General features: G+C 35.4%; 1 protein-coding gene across 2 annotated transcripts in view; it reads right to left on the bottom strand.

Moving 5' to 3' along the window:
• Window positions 1-2,769: 2,769 nt before the first annotated feature.
• Lasp (LIM and SH3 domain protein Lasp) overlaps window positions 2,770-21,307 on the bottom strand; it is a 51,469-nt gene continuing 32,931 nt past the window's right edge. The window contains exons 2-8 of one of the 2 annotated variants that reach the window (XM_088235826.1): window positions 19,528-19,622; window positions 14,608-14,740; window positions 13,841-13,976; window positions 10,720-11,712; window positions 8,027-8,139; window positions 5,526-5,573; window positions 2,770-4,627 (exon numbers count right to left, since the gene is read on the bottom strand). In XM_088235826.1, the coding sequence (XP_088091952.1) occupies window positions 4,496-4,627; window positions 5,526-5,573; window positions 8,027-8,139; window positions 10,720-11,712; window positions 13,841-13,976; window positions 14,608-14,740; window positions 19,528-19,622 (1,650 nt within the window). In that variant the 3' untranslated portion in view covers window positions 2,770-4,495. The remainder of the gene's footprint in view (window positions 4,628-5,525; window positions 5,574-8,026; window positions 8,140-10,719; window positions 11,713-13,840; window positions 13,977-14,607; window positions 14,741-19,527; window positions 19,623-21,307) is intronic. The other variant, XM_088235827.1, reaches the window with a different exon arrangement.

Genomic DNA, 21,307 nt, shown 5'->3' with positions numbered 1-21,307 from the left:
TTTTTTTTTTTACCTCGATTTTATTCACCATTCATGCGGCGGCGCGCGGCTTGTCTTTTGACAGATCGAATGAGTTTTGAAAAAATTTCAACGTAAAACCGGTGTTATGAAAAACGCAAAAAACGTTAATTGGGGGAATATTTGAATGAGAATGTATGGAAAAAGTGGGACCTACACGTTTCGGAGTAAAAAGTTGGACAACGTAAAATTGAGGAACGTAAAAACGAGGTTTTACTGTAATTTTAAACAGTGATACAATTTTATTTTGGCAACCAGTGTTTATTACGCTGTGCCCCAAATAAAAAGTCTAGGCATTTACGATACTTATGACCTGGCATTGGCTGGTTTAAGCGATCACTTCGCACACTGAATAACATTCAGCGTTCTGCCTAGGAATGGCGAAGACAGCCAATGAGAGAACATAAGGTCTGTAAACTTCTGACTTTAACAATCACATATCGAAGATATTTTTCTTAGTTAAACTCGAGTAGAATGAATTGGACGTGTTATAAATACTGTTAAAATTATTGTATTTTTCGTTAGGAAATTGATTTTCAATACAATAGTATTAGGTATGGAATTACAGAAAAAAGACAAAAATTGGTCCAAGTACAACTATGTTAATACAATGTTTCGCCATATAAGACACATATAACTGAATTAATATACTTTAAATATAATGCCTTATGCACCAGGCAGGATATAATAAAGACTTGTGTCATATGTCTACGACACATTTATGTAAAAAAATATATAAATTACTACCTAAGAGAAAAAAATATAATTTAAAAATAAAAATATAATATTTTTTACAATAATTTCTGGGCGTGATTTTGTTTGCTTAAAATAATTATTTTTATAAATTTTATGACATAAACTATGAGAAATAATTTGTTTTTTTATTTAATTTAAAATTTTAAGTATTCAGGAAGGTAAAATCCTTTGAAAATATCTTTGTGCTCTGTACAAAGGTCAAAATAAACACTGTATCGTACTCCTTCAAGAAAAAGTCACTAACCCTTAAAATGACAGTTTCGAGTTAAAAATTTCATTCAAAGCTTAAACTCGTCACCGAGGTAACGCAGTTAGAAAAATGTGGCGTAAATCTGAATTCTTTGTTTTTTACTATAGACGAATAGGAATGAGTTGGGTAGCTTTTGGAAAACTAAGACACATATTTGAAAATAAAGAGATTCCGATTTGTCTGAAAAGGAAAACATATGAATTATGTATTCTGCCAGTGACTACATACGCATTGGATACCATGGCTCTCACAAAAAGAAATGTAGAAAAGCTTAAATGCACTCAGCAAACCGTGGAAAGATCCACGGTCGGTATAAGCCTAAGAGACAGAATAGGAAATTAAGAAATTAGGAACAGAACCAGAATCGCGGATATCGTGGATCGCATAGCTGGACAAAGTGGCAATGGGCAGGAGACGTTGCGAGACGAGACCCCGCAAGATGGACCCCTAAAATTTTAAGATGGAGACCTCGGGAGAATAAGCGAGGCGTCGGAAGACCTCAAAAAAGATGGTCTGACGACATAGACACTGTGGGGGTAAAAATTGGCTGCAAGTAGCAACCGACCGAAAAAATGGAAGGATACGGAAGAGGCCTATATCCAGCAGTGGAGGACAGAAGGCTGAAGAAGAAGAAGAAAGACTTGATTAAAAATATTTTTTAACCGCCCTACCTTTGAGTTATTATTCAAAAATTAGGTAAAAAAAATCATCGGGTTATTTTTCATAATAACAACACTTATTTGAAATATACCAGACGACATTTTTAAACGATACTCAGTTATGACCCTTTTTTATATTCTTTGCAAGTCAGAGGTTCAACATAAGATGCTGCTGGATAATTTTTTGTAATAATATTCAATTGAATATTTTTTCAAATATATTTTGTATCAAATGTAATGCAAACGAGGTAGCCAGCGATTGTTGGTGTTCGAAATGAACACCGACACCTTTCCTATGGCCATTTTTCCATTACACTTTCAAGGTGAACTGCTAAATACGAAGAGGCTTGTGAATTATGACTTTTTGCCGATTCCTTCCTCATGCAAACAAAACACATTTGATAACTTCTACTGACCTCAAAATGAGTGAAATACTAAACTCGCCGTATGACGTATTCGTATGCGTAGGGAGAGTAGGACTTTGACGTATCTCGTTTTTGTACCTGGACGTACGAGATACGGCTTGTAGCGTTCAGGCGATAATATCGCGCAAGTATCACGTACGGTAGGGCGGTTAAATAAAAATTCATTTTTAACTGTAACATTATAATAATTATTTCTAATATTTTCTCCCTTCCACTAACTCTTTTAGCTCGCATTGTACAGATTATAAACAAGCAAGAGTCACTTAACCAAATTTTAGACACCTTGTCTCATTAAAAACCCGCTAGATATTTTTTAATGTATGAAGAAATTGCGCTGCATGCATAAAACTTCCAAAACACAAAAATCTTATTTTTCCTAGGTCTCCAAACTTTCAAATTGCGATTTCTCAAAATCATGTTTTTTCGGGGTTAGTGACTTTTGCCAGAACGGCGACAATATTTCAGTAGCAAAATAATGTACGAAAGAAGAATTAACATTCTAAAATTAAAATCATTTGTAATAGTTTGTTTCAGATCTTGTAGAATCCTTAGGCCAATAACGAGCCAGGACAACACGTCTGCGCAGTCATAGAATTTCAAATAAAAAGTTTATCGTTCATACGGTTCGTCAGCAAGAAGGGTCCGAGAAAAATACAATAGATTGGGAAAAATAATATATTCTGTATATTGCACCCCCAGAAGTACACTGTCGTAAGTCTAAATTCGATGTTTCGAGTAATGAATTAAGTTTAAAATATTTTCTTTTCTTAAGAGATCACTCACATAACTCTACGCTATTTTTTGAGCGGGATATACCGCAAATTTCAGCATTCTTAAAAATTGATAGTCAAAAAAAATAAAACCCCTAAATTACGTATTTCAGGGGACCGACAAAAAATGTAATGGAGAGGAGAAAAAAAATTTTTTTTTTTAAGTTATGGAGGGTTGTTTGAAACATTTTTAAAAAATATAAATGTCAGTAAAATACAATAACCTGTCTTTAAAAATACAACTAAAACATAAAAATGGCAGCAATGTTCGTAAAACACAAACTGATGAATTCTATGTTTTGTCTGTTGATTTAACTTACCAACAAGTTGGTATATTTTGATAGTGACTAACTTCAGATTCTTGAGCTGTCAGTTTTCAGCGGCTGTTGTAAGTTTTTCTAACCAACACATTGGTATAATGATTAGAGGCTCTAGTTCTCGAAAACACGAAAATGGTGGCAAGAAATGACCGCAACACGCAATAAATTGTCTTTAGAATTGCAACTAAAATCACAAATTTCTCCGACAAAAAGCTAGTATAATAGATAGAAACTATCTTCAGACTCTTGAGCTATCAGTTTTCAGGGCCGATTGCAAATTTCTACGATGTTAATTGCGAAAAAAAAATGTAAAACTGGGTTTTCAATGCTCTGAAAAATTTTAATTTTAAAAATTATACACAAATTGCAGGAAAACGCAAATTTCAGGGACGTAATTTTGGGGTTTCACTGTATAGAGATAATTATATAGACAGTAATGATGCTACAGAGATTTTTTCCATATTTCAACAGTCAAATGAGAAAATACCACAGGGGCATTATAATGTCAACATACATTATAGCTTGATTAGGATGACATTTGTCGGAAAAGGTGATGACATAACTTTGTAGTGACGTCTAAGGAGTTATTTATATTGACACACGAAAAATCATTCGTATCTCGCGTGAGGATTTATTTTTTTAATACAATGCTTGACACATAAATCAACATAAATTTATAAAATCAAGTTTAAAACTAAAATAAACCTAATTATTAACGACGTTCTTACAGGTAACATCATTTTGCAAAAACATTAGAGATGGGACAAATTTATCAACGTAATTTTATCTAATAAAAAAATTATTCATTTGATGTTGTTCATGAAAAGAGGATAAATGTCTTATTTTTTGGTGAATAATTGTGTTAAACATACTATAATAGACTTATTTTTGCGTTTTTATATCAATTTTCGGTAACAGGGTTTCATGATTGCATGAAAAAACCGATAAAATCGATTTGATCAGCGATCAATAATTTCCCATCACTAATGAAATTAGTTAGACAGCTGTCATTCTAATCGAGCTATATTTTAAGTACATTAAAAAACTGCTCTTCTGCAAAATGGTCAATTAAAACATACCACAGTGTTCTTCTGGAGGTATAATACACCCAATCTATTTTTTAATAAAGTATCTGAGCGATCGGTGTATGGTGGGTCAGCGATACAGACCGAGGCCAGGTTTCTGCTCTGACTGCCCAGTCTTCCCGGTACATTATGCGTCTGTACGGTGTGCGGCTATTTGGTGGTTCGACAGTATGATGAATTGTAGTTGTTTTCTCGTACGGCGACGGCGACGGCTATATCTGCGCCTGCTCGACGTAGTTGGCGGGCAGCATGCCCGTGTGCCCCGTGCGGTCGACGCGTCCCGTCATCCAGCCCTCGTCTATGGAGGACACGTTGGTTATAAGATCGCCTTCGCAGAACGACACCTGGAAAGGAAAATTTTAATATAAAACCGTATCTCCTCCGATAAGAATCTTCTCACCGTTTCTTTGAATCCCTTAAAATATGTATGTGTATATTTATGTTTTTCCTTTTTAAAAAAATGTTATTATTTTATTTTATTTTTACATCTAAGCATGTTTTTCATTCTTTATATTAATTCTTAACTTTTGATTACTTTTCAAAATTTTCTTAATTTTTTTACTTTAATTTTAATTTTTAAACAACTTCTATTTATGTTTAATTTATGTTCTTTAACTAATAACCTTACATATAATTACTTTATAATATGGAAACTTTACTGGTCCATTAGAGTTAAGTCTAACTATGAAAAATATAAAACAATGTAACTGTACTGTATGTTTTCTAAATGAAAGAAAATAAAATAAAATAAAATTTAAAAATTGAAAATAATGCGGACTGGTACAAAACTTACGGCTAACACCGTACCCGGAGTGGTGAAGGCTCAAAATATTGTTGATTTATCTTAAGTAAAATTAAGTTTTCTATATAAAAAATATAATATGTTTGCATTTTTTTTTCTAAACACGCTCAATTTCAGGTTACCGACGAAGACGCATTGAATTTTCATTAAAATATTGATGTTATTTTGTACCGATGAAGATAGCATTCACAATCGCAGAGTATGTCTCTACACAGTGAACAGCGCGTTTTATTCCGTCTCTCTGCCCGTGTGTGTTCCCGCTCTCCGGTCTTCGCTCCGCTCAGCCCGCGGACGACCTTCGCCTGTCTAAACCACTCGGACCGGGTGGAGAGTTCTCTTCAATGCTATTGAGGTTGTTAGGCCCTGCCTGGGAGGGTGGCCTCCCATTTACAATGTGCAAATGAAATGTAAAAGTCAAATAAATAAAAAATAATATTCACCTCATCTGTGTCTGTTGCTTCATAATCATACATGGCAATATAGACTCTCTGAAACAGAAAAATAATATTTTTATCACATGACTGACTTCTTACTAGGAATGCTGGGCTACCAGTCATCGTTGGGGAGAAGGGATATTCATTTGGGTGTTCACTTTTTTCAACTCATCGGTGGTCGCATACATAATTCCGATATTCTGAATGAGTTCGGTCTATTTGTCCCCGATAATTATCTTCGACAAAGGCAACACAGGTTGTCCTACCTACCACGATGCGGAACCAACCTGCCGATGGTTATGCCGGTAGGTAGAGCAATCGTATTACCTCGGATGTCGATATATTTCACGACAGTGGGATTTCTCTTAGGAAGGCAACTTCCTTAGGCAATTGTAATATATATGTCTATTTCACGCGACATTTTTTTGTCCTATTTGAGAAATCTGATGTACATATTTTGTATTGTATTGAGAATGAATTGGATACTCTGTAATGTTCTCAATGTAAATAAAATAATAAATAAATAAAATAAATAAATGATTTCAGTTCCAACATAAAACTCATTTCACAATTTATTTATTTATACTTTTACATTGTTTGTATTCTTTTTTTTATACGGAATAATGTTCCCTCAATGGGGGTGTCAATGTTCCATGCCGAGGGAAACATTTTACAAAATGTGAAACATGCCCAAGATTAGCTATTTAACCAAGTTAACATAATAATAACAATAAAAAAATGTAATTAATCCAATTAACCTAATTATCATTAACATAATAAACATAAAAAAACTAAAATAATCATAAAAAACATAACCAATTTATATAGACCAATAGAATAAATTTCATAAACAGTACACACATTTTACCTATTTGGCTTGATCCACTCATCGATCCGTGCGCAACCCACCTCCACTATCCATTTCTTAATGGCAATTCAACAATTTTTTAGCAAATCAGCGCTATGGTTTTTTAAAGTTTTGTATTATTTAAATTACTTAGCATGTGACGTGTAATATTATTTTTGCCTTTTTTTCTGTCAGTCTGCTGATCGGTCAGTTGACCTACAGTAAGCCGCAAATCTTTTACAATTCTCGTATCATTGGTTGATTCGGAAGAACTAATCACGTCATGGAAAGTAGTTCATTTTTCTTCTTCGCAGTACAATAAAGGACTTCAGCTTTACAATAAATTTAATACAAAAATGATTTCTTGTGCGTGGTAAAAATTAGAGCATTAAATTGTACGGCAAAGTTTCCTGAAAATGTACAAAAAAAATACAAACTAACTACTTCGAACGACGTCACTGGTTCATATGATGAACCAATGAAAAGAGAGCTGTGAAAGATATCAGCTACAGCATAGAATGCTCTCCCAGCAGAGGTGCGAGGCTGTGAGAGTGAAGTGATGTTTCGGAAGAAACTTAAAACCCACTTGTTCTCTAAATCATTTGAATAAATTCTTAGCATGTGATGCAAAATACATTGTTTTCCTTAAATTACAAATTAAAAAGTTGAAATTAAATTTATTTCTTTGAATAATCACTTTCTAAAGCGCCCTTGAGGTATTATATTACGAAAATGGCGCTATATAAGTTATCCATAATAATATCCGGTTTGCTTACCGTAAACAGACCGTTCGGCAGAACTGATAGAGAATTAACATATTAAAACAGAGATGAAGAACATTTAAGAGAAGGTAATATAGAAGTCTAGGCATCTACAGGGCTTATGACCTGTCATTGGCTGGTTTAAGTGGCCACTTTACACACTGTGTAACATTCACCATTCTGCCCATATTTGAATCATAGTTGAATCCAGTCCTTTTCTACAAAAATTTGGACAAACTCAAAATATTGTTGATAAATTCACCTGGTCCATGAAGAAGTATAGAAATTGAAAAAAAAACATTTTCAGGCGTTGCCTAGTGTACAGGTGAAATAATTCAATTGGATGAATCTCACCCGCATAAATAAAGGTTTCAGCTCTTTAGCTTCACAACCATCAACAGATGAAAGAATTAAGAAATAAAGATGTTCAAATATGGGCAGAATGGTGAATGTTACACAGTGTGTAAAGTGGCCACTTAAACCAGCCAATGACAGGTCATAAGCCCTGTAGATGCCTAGACTTTTATATTACCTTCTCTTAAATGTTCTTCATCTCTGTTGTAATATGTTAATATAAACCGCTCCCCAGGGAGTTGAATCCAGTCCTTGTCTACAAAAATTTGGACAAACTTAAAATACTGTTGACAGAGAATTAGCAGAAAAGAACCTTTGACGTTATTTCAGAAATATAAAACTTTAAAAAGTCATAGTGCAGATAATACAATGTATAAAAAAAATGCTTTTTTTATGTGGCAAATTAAAAAAAAAAGCAAAATTCTGGACACAGAGGGTGGTTTATTTGAATTTACTATAAAATATGGCACGCTCACCCCACCTGACCTTATGCCCTTGCTTTCTTTAGCCTGCCAAGCCCTCGTAGTAATATTTGAGTGACTTACCCCGGAGACGTTCCCTTTGGGGGGCGGCTGGGCGGCCGAGGAATACACGTCATTTAGGGGGTCCATGTCCGCCACGGAGCCGATTCTGCGTGAACCCTGCACCTGGTGACCGCCTGCGAACATTGGCACACGTGCTCAGAACAACACCACCATTTTTCTCAAATAACAATAACAAACTACTGGCAACACTCTCGCAGACTTTTTGAAATCATTTTTAAATTGCTGGAATTCCATCGGTCCGTGCGCTTTGTAGCTGCAAGACGATTGATGATATTAGCTTCCATGATTTGAGGGTCTAGATTTCCAACCACCCATGCGGTCTAAATATAGCTATAACGCCCTTGAGGTAATTTTCACAAAAACGGCTTTACAAAAATTATCCATAATAATAATATTAGGTCTATAACTTAAAGACCGGAATTTGATACTACGGTCTTTTTAATTAAAAAATATAGTCCCTCATTTGGATTTTATTACTTTTCTTATTTTGAAAATGATGTTTTTAAACAATTGAAGAGTTTTTGCTCGACTGTTGACAATATTTTGTTTGGTATGTCCGAGAAGAAGCTCGTTATAAAAGTGGATAAATGTATGGTGAAAACCAGAAACTAAAATGTCAACTATAGTCCTTAAAATATAGCTTGATTAGAATGACAGCTGTCAAACTAATTTCATTAGTGATGGGAAATTACTGATCACTGATCATGATGATTTTATATAATTATGGAATTCACCAAAAAGTTATTCACCAAAAAATGAGCCATTTATACTTTTTTCATGAACAACATCAAATAATTTATTTTTTTATTCGATCAATTTACACTGATCAATTAGTCCCATCTCTAACGTTTTTGCAAAATAATGTAACCTTGTAAGTGTAAACGTCATTAATAATTATGTTTATTTTAGTTTTCTTTTAGTTTTAAAGCTTATTTTATGTATTAATGTTGATTTATGTTTCAAGCATTGTATTAAAAATTTAATTAACACGCCAGATACAAATGATTTTTGGTGTGTCAATATAAATAACTCCTTTGATGTTACTAGAAAGTTATGTCGTCACTTTTTCTGACAACTGTCATTCTAATCATGTTACATTTTAAGGACTATAGATGTCAACACTTGTGTATGTAAAATCATTGACATACATGTCATTTTGAAGCTCTATTCATAAGCTGTCAAATTCAGTCAACGGTATTTGATTTGCTCATGCGCATCATATTTTTTTAAATCATGGAAAATTTTGAAAATTGGCCAAAAAAACAGCATTTGCGGGAGGTTTTGCTGAGTCACTTTTTTGAGAAGAAAACTCATCGTTTGCTCGTGGAATTGAATGGCGGACATGCTCTTGCGAAATAACAGTGTTTCAAGTGGTTTCAACGCTTTAAAAGTGGCGATTTTGATGTAAAAAATAAAGAGCGGCCCGGACAGCCGAAGAAGATTGAAGATGAAGACTAGAAGGTAGTTGTGTATTTTGAGCTTCTAAAACCGGGTGAAACCATCACTTGAGAGCTGTACCGACAACTGATTTGTTTAAAGAGAGCGTTAAAGGAAAAACGGCCAGAATGGGAGACCAGACACGAGACATAGATTTCCCAGCATGACAATGCTCGTCCGCATGGTGCTCAACCCGTAAAAAACAATTTGGAAAATAGCGGATGGAAAATTCTGCCGCACCCGCCGTGCGGTCCAGACTCAGCGCCTTCTGACTTCCGTCTGTTTCGGTCGATGCAGAATGCACTTTCCGGAATACGCATCACTTCAGTCTGAGGCATCAAAAATTGGCTCTATTCGTTCTTTGATTTAAAAGATGGCCGGTTTTTTTGGGATGGCATCCACAAATTGCCAGAAAAATGAGGAAATGCTGTATCCGATGGACAATACTTTGAATAACATAATTGTACGAGATTTTTTTTAAAAAACGCTCAAATTTCCTAAACAAATTACGGTTTTTAGGTTGTGGACCTATTACATAGATTGAAAAATTACAACAGAGTGCTTTAGAGAATGGAATATGGAAGTCTAGACATTAATAGGGCTTATGACCTGTCATTGGCTGGATTAAGTGGCCGGTAAAAAATGTTCCGCATCCCTGTTGTAATTTGTTAATCCCATAATGACTCTCTAGGGGGTGAAATCCGGTCATTGGTCTATAAACATTTGGACAAACTCAAAATATTGTTTATGATAAAATTATAAATAAACTTATCAATGAAACTTGTTGGTTTAGTTTTCCTTTTTATTATTTTGACCAAAGAAGTTTCATTGATAAGTTTGTTTATAATTTTATCATAATCATTAACTATGGAGTTTTATCAAGAAATATCAACAAAAAACATCAATATTATCAAAATATTGTAATAATAACTAGGTTCTCAAACTCGGACAGTAATTGGCTGAAATTTCCGTTAGCTTTGAGGAATTAAAAAACTTTGTAAAAATTTCATAAGTAATTGCAGCTAGAATTATAAGTTATAAAAAATATATTAACACCTTAAAATTAGTCACGCAAAAAAATGAACACACGCTTATTAGCGAAAAGCAACATTGAAACATGCACATTCCAAAGCAAAAACCATAGTGTTATTTCATTAGTAAAACAGTAAAAATATAAAAACATTTTTCATTCCGACAATTTGATTAGTTCAATGTTAGTTGATCATTTCCATGCGATTACAACATCGGCGCCTTACCTATCCTGCCGTTGTTGGCTTGGTGGTGCATCTGTTGCATGCTCTGATTGTGCTGGTGCATTTTGGCGTGGTTTTGCTGCATATTGGCGTGGTTCTGCTGCACGCTGCCGTGATTCTGCTGCGCGCTGCCGTGATTCTGCTGCGCGTTGCCGTGACTCTGCTGCATGCCGAGACCCTGCGCGTGATTCTGCTGCGCGTTACCGTAGTTCTGCTGCATGTTCGGGTGGCTCTGCTGCATGTTGGGGTGGCTGTGCTGCGCGCTGGGGTGATTCTGCTGCACGTTGCCGTGATTTTGCTGCATGTTGGGGTGATTCTGCTGCACGTTGCCGTGGTTTTGCTGCATGTTGGGGTGACTCTGCTGCGCGTTGGAGTGATTCTGCTGCATGCCGGGGTGGTTTTGCTGCACGTTGTGGTGATGCAAGTTTTGGTGCGACTGCACGGTTTGGTGCGGCGGCCCGCTGCTGTACACGATCGTGGCGCTGTGTTTGGGCATGAGAGGAGAGTTTCTGGGTCCGTCGCTGATGGGGTCGTAATCCGCGATTCGGCCTATTCTCTGCTGGGCGGCCTGCCCCCGTTCGTAGTAAGCGTCGGCCCCGTAAGTTTGGACGTTCGCCAACTGCGCAGAGTTTCTCTGGTTGTTGTACTCGGTCTCGGGCTTGTAATCGTCGTAGATCGAGCCGGGCTGCGCGTTCGAACCGTAACTAGAGATGTGGACGTTCGGCGGTAGGTTGTTCTGGTTGTAGTGCGAAGGGGGGGGCTGATAGGCCGGGGTGGCGTTAGCGTTGTAGCTGTTCGAGTACTCCGTTTGTCTCGCCGCTTGCCGCGAGTACTGCGACTCGTTGGCGTTGCTGGCGTAGTTGGGCGCCGGCTTCTGATTGGCCGGGTAGCCGGAGGCCTGCGATTGGCCGGCGGGCACCGCGGGGGGAGGGACGGAGGGCGGGAGCATCTCGGCCGCGTAGTTCTCCAGCTGGATGTGATAGTTATCGGTAGTTTCTGTGGTGAGAGATGATGTCGCGGTAATGCGATGATATTTCCCGATATTGCGATGATGAATGGACGATGGCGTCACGGAAGCGGCCGACATAAAAAAAGCAGAAAATGACACAAATGCGTTAGTCGTGTGTCACACACAAAACAAAAAACACTCACATTTAAACCATTGACTAACAAATTGCTTAAAATGATAGATATTATGAAAAATTCTCCAATATTAAAAATACACATACAAGAGGATCAAATGTTTGCCGGAAAAAAAAAAAACATTAATAAAAATCAGAGATCCAAGGTTTGCTCTCTACTCCACCAAAACTTGATTCTGATTTTCTAGCATTTCTTTAATGACAAACTGAAATTGGTCGCAAAATCTAAGCATTATTTGTCAGCCGTGAACATTATTTGTTTATAAAGAAATCACACTCCCAATGTAACCCTGACATTTTTAGAGTTGTAATAATCGAGTTATTGGGTGTACAAAATGTAATGTAAATGCTTTCTTATTAATTTTAAATCAACCGATGTAAGGCTTCTCGCTTAGTACCATTTAGCAATTTGTTAGTTCAATACACAGATCAATACACCTATTTATATAATATTACCACAACACCTTAATTTTAATATTATTGTCTGGAGCATCTTCAGAGCGGAATAAAAAAAAAAACTATATAACATAATATACGAGAAATCCAGATACTAAATGAGGAAGATCGGTAGTTGAAATTACTTTGCTTTGTGATGTCACGAGTTCGAGTCGGCGAATTATCCTGACATTTGAAAGTAGAGCCTTGTACCCGTCTTCCCGGAAACCAGAAATCTATTACAATTTTATAATCGATTGGTTATTGTAAACACATGTTCGCGTGAGTCTGTGGCATTTCGAAGTAGTTCATTTTTATTAAAACTATTTTCATAAATTTTTTCATACATTTTGCAGAAAATCGGCCGTGCAATCAAATGCTCTAATTTTACCACGTGTAAGAAGACATTATTTATAGCCGATTTCCCTAGGCACTGAAATCCCCCACCATCACGTTTAACACAGGCATACTGTCTTTTTTTAAAAAACAATTTAATAATCTTCCAGTGTTTTTTCTTCAGCATAAAATAACTTTTTTATTTGAAATCTATACATTAAATAAGTAAGGGTATCGACTGTTGTAGTGCAATATGTCGCAACCCACTTTATTATTTATTTTAGAGAGGATAAAAATGTTTTCTCTCTTATTGAAATAAAATATACACGAATTTATTAACAGAAACACATATGACTTCAAAAATATCAATACCCTTAAAGCTCTCTTCTGTTCCCTAGTTCGCCCGCACCTAGGTACTCTAGAGTATTCCTCTGTTATCTGGTCGCCATATTATGATGTTCACATAAAAAATATTGAATCAGTTCAACATCGATTTTTAAGAAAGATAGGCTGGAGGTTGGGCTTATCCGAAGACCAATATACGTATAATGAGTTAGAAACTAGCTTAAATATATCTTCTCTTCGATACCGTCAAAATAAATCCGATCTTTTAGTCTTATTTAAAATTCTCAACTCACTCTTTGATGCGTCCGAACTACAGAGCTCCATAAAATTAAATATCCCAACTAGAAACCTCAGACAAAACATACTCTTTCATACCGATAACCATAGAACTAACTATGGTTTTTATTCCCCTATGCCCAGAATTCTCAGGTCTGCCAACAAACATACCGGTCTTGATTTCTTTGATAACAAGTTGTCTTCTTTCAAACGATCACTGAATCAAATTCAATTATAAACACCTCTCTCCCGCTTCCACTCCCACTGAGTCTACTAAATATCATTGTGTCTTTCTATTTTCCTTTATAATCATTTTCTATGTATAAATATGTCCTTAAAAATGCCCATTTGGCGTTTATATAAATAAAAAAATATTTAAGAGATGCCGGTAATTAAAAAATTAACTAGCCACATTTTAATTTCAGTAGGTCAGGGAGTAATTTAACCATTTAATTCAAATGAACGCCCTGCCCTGTGTTTTTTGCCATTTCACTAAATTCATCAACCCGATGATACAATTATCCATTAAGGTGAAATTCCCACTGAAGCCCAGCCCCAAATGCAGTTTAGCACTCGGACGGAATACGTACCGATGACTTCTCCGTTGTCGTTTATGGTCCTCTGGCGTTCCATGGCGGCCTTCTTCTCCAGGTCGCCGTGGTAGGCTACATTGCTGATGATCTTGGAGTTGGCCTTGATTCTGAGGGTCTCGGGGTCATCGGCAACCTAAACATAATGATTTTAAGAGATAACAATGATTCAACGAGAGTTTTTCTTACACGATTTTGAAATAGCACTGCCCAAAAGTAAAACATATATTTTTATTAATAAAGGCATACAAGTTGTGTTCAGAAAATAGCGGGAATTTTTTAATTTTGCGGATGTTAAGTACTGATTTTACATTTTCTATACTGGCAACTCATATAAGACTGTAAATATTCCGTTCCTCCCCAAATCCTTCCTATTTCAAATTCTTGTGCTTCTACTGTCCTGTGAGCAAGTCACATGTAAATGTTGCCTCTCTGATAAATCTTTATCATATACTGCGTCAGCATATTCGTGCAAGGTGAAGTTTAGTGTTATAAAAACCGCTAAATTATACAGTTCATCATCATCTACGCGATACCGGTATCTGTGCTGCAGCAATAGTAAAGTGCTCCATATAAAAAACAATCGGAAGAACTTTAAAAGTGAGTAAAAATTTCCATACAGTCCACTACAACTCAAAATCACGCTGTTATCAATGCTCGTAAATGAACTGACCAAACAGCGGGTTTGGAGAGTCCGATTGTCAAAATTATGTTGGTATTTATGCCCCTGAAGTATGCTAAAATTTTCAGGTTAGTCACTAGCTCACCTGTGTGAACTTTCCCTTGGACTTCTCGAAATCTGCGTGGTACTTGGCGTTGGACTGCAGTTTGGTATTCTCCGCTATTCTCTTCAGTTCGGGCGTCTCTGCCATCGTAGTCGGCTTCACCTTTGGTATGTGTCTGAAAAAGAAAACGTTCGCAATTAGAGATATTTAACTTAAATTTATAACAACGATATTCCGAGTTTCGGTATAACTAAGAAATACGTCTCGTTAATCATAAGAACTGTTCAATTTCATAAAACCACAAAATGTCAAGACGCTTGACTCACACACGGAAGGTTCCGGGTTCGATTCCCGATGAGAACACATTAATGTGATTTTTCTCAATCCTGGGGTGTTCTGTGATGTTATTGACCACTATAAAAGGGCCTCCTGGCCTGTTGTGGTGTAAAAAAAAATGAAAAAAAAAAATCGCCCCTGAGTTGCGCCTGCTAACGTCACTCGACTCTCATTTTCATTTTCATTGTAGTAACTCGGCTACACCATAAATGTCTTTTAGAATATGCCTCCGTGATCAGGTCTCCCTTCTATGTAGATTATTTTAATTTTTTACTTAAGTACCTCGAATTATATAACTATATAGGGACATAAATCCATCTAATCTTCACGTTTGAAAATGCCCTGACAAGGCGAAACAATTGTCACGAAATTTTAGTTTTTATAATTGTGAAAATAAAATCAAGTGTTCAGTAGACTCAAATCAGTGTTTGATTTCTTATATTATAAGTTAAAATTTGGAGTTCTACAAAATAAACACCAAATCAATAAATAATATACGTATTTTTGTTTGAAATCAGTCACTGATTATTAGATTGTCATAATCACTTGCGCTCGAGCCTACTCTATCTGTCTAGAAAAATGGATGCCAAACCAGGAATCGTCCTTACTAATTTTGGGAAAATATTGCAGGATTTGCTTTTGTAGAGAATTACTCCGATTTTTCGCGGAACCCCACTCCGAGTGTTAGGATTGCCATCTTTTACAATCACCAGTCTCTGTCAATCTTTCATCGGACAAATGTTTACATTTACTAGTCATCTGGAACGATGCTGACCCGACCGCTTGTTTAGCTCGCCTAACATTTTGCCGCTGTAGAAATGAGTTCCTTTGAAATGTGTCGGCAGTTTATTCGGAACATAAACACAACACTTTACCTACGCAACTGCTGATGTAAACATGACTATTAAATTCCGGGCCGAAACAAGGTCGATACATTTATATTTGGAGTAGAGTGAATGATATGAATGAAACTGATAAAAGGGTACTCGCAAAGTTTTGCTTTTGACCTAATAAAGCTCAGCCTCATCAAGTGAGGGTTGTCACTAGAGCCCGCCCAGGGCACTGCAGATTGAACAAACACGGCGCTGGAATGAACCCTTCCCAAAAAGACTCAATTAATAAATTGAATGAAGATCTACAGAACATATCGTCATGGCTAAAGATAAATAAATTGAAATTAAATGTTAGTAAAACAAAATATATGGAAATAGGTAATAAAGCACATGGCATAACAATGAATGTAAATATTGATGGTAAAATTATTGAAAGGGTTGATTTTCATCAAATACTTAGGAATTATTCTTGACTCCAGATTAAATTTAACATCACACTTTGAATATACATAAGAATATTTCAAAAAAGATTTTATTAGAGTGCAGAACTTATATACAAAACAATAATTGCCCCTCATTGGGACTATTGCTCTACTATATTATATTTAGCTAACGAGGGAGACATAAACAAGTTTGAAATACTACAAAATAGAGCAATGAGAATTATACTGAAAAAAAGCAAATATAATAGTGTTGAAAAAATGAGAAAACAATTGAACTGGATAGGAATAAAGAAAAGACTATTGTATAATGTATTTGTATTTATATATAAAGTGTTTAATAATCTCATGCCAAAGTATTTTATAAGTGAAATTATATTAAATAGAAATGTACATAAATATAGGACAAGAAATAGAAATAGGATAAGACTACCACTTAAGAAAAAAACAAAATCACAAAATAGCTTAATGTATAAAGGGTTAAAACTGTATGATGAGATGCCTGAAAGTATGAAGAATGAAAGAAAACTTACGGATTTAAAAAAAAAATGTTATGTTTATTGTAATAATGTAGTTATGTAAGAAATATTTAATAAGTATTTGTTATAATTGTAAATATATTAGTTAATATACAATGTAATATTAACTAACTTAAGTAAATAAATAAAAAATAAAAATATAAAAAAATTCTAGATGTAGGTTCTGCAGGGCAGATGAGGAAACACCTATACACATTCTATGTGAACTACTACTACTACTACTACTACCATCACGCCATTTCTCCGTAGGGGTAGGCAGAGAGAATGGGCCGCCACACATGTCTATCCTGGCATACATTCCTAGCTTCTTCCACATTCATACATCTTGTCATATATGCCCTTCAGTTCTGTCTGCTTTTGACACGGCCAGACTTAAGATTTTGGTTTATCTGATCATGCCATGTCTTCCTCGGTCGTCCTCGTCTCACGTTGCCGTTCATTTTCGCCATATATACTTGTTTTACTATTCTTTCGTCGTCCATTCGTTCTACGTGACCGAACCATCTCAGAGACCCTTTCTTAATCTTATCAATTATACTTGACTCAGATTTACACTCTCACCTGATTTCATCATTCGTAACCCTGTCATACATTGATTTCCCACACATTCGTCTAAGAGATCGCATTTCAACCGCGTTCACTAGGCTTTCACCCTTCCTCTGCCAGTTCCATGTTTTACTTTCGTACATAAATGTTGGGACTAAAACTCCACTGTGCACTGCCAGTTTAGCTTCGATTATAGAAATTACTGCGCTTAGTGCTCCGTTCATTTTGTTGCCCGCATTCACTCTTCTTTCAACATCTTTTTCTACTCTTCCATCTCTTGAAAACATGCTTCCCAGATACACAAATTCTTCTACTTGCTCGAGACATTCGTTGTTTACATTTATTATGCAATCAGTAACCTCACTTCCTCTTTCAAATACTATCACTTTTGATTTACTTTCCTTCATCGCCAATTCGCTCTCCAGGCATACATCATACATTCTAGAGACTATTTGCTGCAAATCATCCTTGCTGCTTGCTAACAGAACTGCATCATCAGCATACAACAAGCAGCTTACTGAAAAATTATCTATTTTTGCTCCAATACCCATACATTCTGTCTCTTCCATACAGTTATCCATGTGTAGATTAAACAACCACGGTGACATTACACACCCTGTTTCCCGTCTTTTGAGATGGCAAACCAAGATGTAAATCCCCCATTAACTCTTACACACGCTGAACTCTCCTCATAGAGAGACGATACTGCACGTACAAGTTTATTGTTTACTCCATACTTTTCCAACACGCCCCACAATTTCATTCTATCTACTTTCTATGTGAATGTAACGCTTTACATCATAAAAGGAGCCTCATTCTCGGTAGACCGCCGGTTGATGTTAAAGAGCTCGCCCCCTACCTGATAGCCCGATACTTTACGAATCTGAGCTCGGAGGGGGAGATTTAGCAAAATGTAAACTCTCTGAACATTGTATAATTTCTTGGTAAGAAGTCGCTTGGAATTTAGTTGCATCATTTGGTCGCCAATGAAACCACATATTCCTTAATGATAGAGGGTGCGGAAAAAAAATCTGCATTATCTGTATCTCAGGAGTATGGATATTACCCGTGGCTTTTACATTTCACTATTACACTTAGGAAAGCAATTTCCAAATTGTAATATGTATGTATTTCCATTTTACATGATTCTTTTTTTTTTTGTCTTTCCTATTTGATAAATCTCATGTGTATATTTTGTATCGTCTCTTCTTCTTCTCTGTCGTTCCTCAGTTCTGAGGGTCGTGATCATCGGTACTCTCACCGGCCATTCCATTGACGAAGCGTCTCCACTCTTACAGGTTCACCCGTGAGGTTGTTTTCACCCGGTCGATCCAATGAGCCGCAGCTCTGCCCCTGCTTCTTCGTCCTGGCACACTGCCCGTGATTATTATTTTCTCCAAACTTTCTGGGTCACGTCTAGCTGTGTGACCGAAGAACTGCAGCGTACGTTGGCAGCGAATGGCTGATAGGCGAACTTTTATGTTGAGTATAGAGACATTTAGTATTGTATTGAATCTCAATGTAAATAAAAAATAAATGGTTTTAGGCGTATATATTGTTGTTGTATATTTAGTTATAAAGGTGCTAAACTTGCTTTGTTTCTTTGTTGTTCTCAATATGTGTTATTTTGTAAATGCTTATGTTATTTATGTCCCGAATTGAGTTGCTGTAACTCCTGGGAATGTAAATCAATGTATTATACTAGTAAAATACTTTGTGTTATATGATTTATAAATAAATAAAAAAATAAAATAAAATAAATAAAATTAAATAAATACCATCCAGCATTCTTAATGCTTTCAATATGAATAACCAAGTATAATTCCTAAATTCCACACAAGTCATGGTCAAAATAGCTTTGTCTTCTAAGGTGTAAAAAATTATAATAATCTTCCTAATGAACTAAAAACTATTAAAAATAATATATCAATAAATAAATTTAAAGTAAATCTAAAGAAATTTTTTGAACACTAAAAACAACATTAAATTTTAATTAGTATGAATGTATTATTGTTTTATGTTTTTTCTTTATATATCCTATGTTTTTATTTTTTTTCTCATGTACTCGTATTTAAAATTATATAAACTCTAATAAATAAACAACTTCAACAGTATAAGTCACTCTCCAAGCACAAGAGTTAGTCTCTTTTTTGGAGAGGTACAGTGATAACATTTACTAGATGTGTAAAAGTAGATACGTATAGAATTTTAAAAAAACATTTACCTTTTATGAAATTTATTAATAAAAAAAATTGTTTGATTACTTACGCTTCGCAGTACGGCAGTTTACCGTAGCCTTTGTATGTCTTCATGTTGAGGGTCATACTGCACTCCTGGCACTTGAAGCACCCCTTGTGCCATATCTGGAAGGGAAAAAAACTTATTTTAATGTGCCGTATTACCAACATCGCAACCCCTTCATTTTAAAATTATTCTTAAAGCACATAGACCAATCACTCTTCTGCCTATTCTGGGAACAATACTGAAACGACTGATATGTAACAGACTTGAGTTTCACTCAAATGTAACCAACCGATAAGCAAAATGTATTTTGGGTTTAGATCCAATATTTCTACGATGATTCTATCCGAGGTACGACTTCAACAAATACCTGCAAACTTCACTAAAATTATAATACAACAATGTTTGAGTATGTCCAAATGCTTGCAGACTGGCTGGATTTCCTCCCTAGGGAGTTATTCAGATCTAAATTTATTTCAACAGAGGGGAGACATTTTCGAGAAGGGAATATGGTAGTCTAGGCGTTTACAGGGCTTATGACCTGTCATTGGCTGGTTTAAGTGGCCACTTTACAAACTGTGTAACATTCACCATTCTGCCCATGTTTAAACATCCACATTTCCTCAACTCTTCCATATGTTGACTTTAGTGAAGTAAAAGAGCTGAAACCTTTATCACGTGGGTGAGATTCATCCGGCTGAACCAAATCACCTACTAGGGAACGCCTGAAAACAATTTTCCAATTTTTATACTTCTTTTACCAGGTAGTTGGTTGGACAGGCTGGATTTGCTCTCTATATTTTTTTTATTTTTTTTTCTTTTATTTAGGAAACATACAGTACGCACAATAAGTTTTTCTGGTAACCCAGAAAAACTTATTGTGAATCTTAACGGCCGTGAAAATCTAAGAAGTTTAAACATACAGTACAGTTACAAAGTTTTATATTTTACACAGTTAGACTTAACTCTAATGGACCAGTGAAGTTTCCATGTTATAAAGCAATTATATGTAAGGTTATTAATGAAAGTATAAAAAAGAGAAGGAAAAAAAACTTAAAAGGATGTTGTTTAAAAATTAAAATTTAAGTAAAAAAAGTTATATTAAAGTTTGTAGTTTGTAGTAAGTATTTACAAATGGAAATAATATTGAAAATGAAGAAAATTTGTAAAAGTAATTAAAAGTTAAGAATTAAAATAAAGAATGAAAAACATGCTCAGATGTAAAAATAAAAAAAAATTGTAATAACATTTTTAAAAAACGAAAAACATAAATATACATAAACATATTTTAAGGGATTCAAAGAAATGATGAGAAGAATCTTTAAGTGCAATATAAGACAATAAATTTAAAAAACATTGTCAAAATTAATTGCACATTATAGTAAGAGCAGCAATATAGGAGTAATTTAGATCTAAATTCGTCGCAATAGAGTGGGAAAAAAATTTTGAGAAGGGAATATGGAAGTCTAGGCATTTACAGGGTTTATGACCCGTCATTTGCAGGTTTAAGTGGCCAATTTACACACTGTGTAACATTCACCATTCTGCCTATGTTTAAACATCCACATTTCCGCAACTCTTCCACCTGTTGACTTTTGTGAAATAAAAGAGCTGAAACCTTTATCAGGCGGGTGAGATTAATCCGGCTGAGCCATTTCCCCTTCCCCTGCTAGGCAACGCCTGAAAACAATTTTCCCATTTTTATAATTTTTCTCTTCCTAGTTAGGTGATTCAACAATGATTCGAGTATGAATGGTGAATGTTACACAGTGTGTAAAGTGGCCACTTAAACCAGCCAATGACAGGT

This window comes from Micrasema longulum, unplaced genomic scaffold (genome assembly GCF_059751315.1).
Source record: "Micrasema longulum isolate JH-2025_06_02 unplaced genomic scaffold, ASM5975131v1 h1tg001453l, whole genome shotgun sequence".
In the NCBI taxonomy this organism is placed as follows: Eukaryota; Metazoa; Arthropoda; class Insecta; order Trichoptera; family Brachycentridae; genus Micrasema; species Micrasema longulum.
The sequence above is the reverse complement of the archived record's forward strand: the minus strand, read 5'-3'. Positions and strand labels throughout refer to the sequence as shown.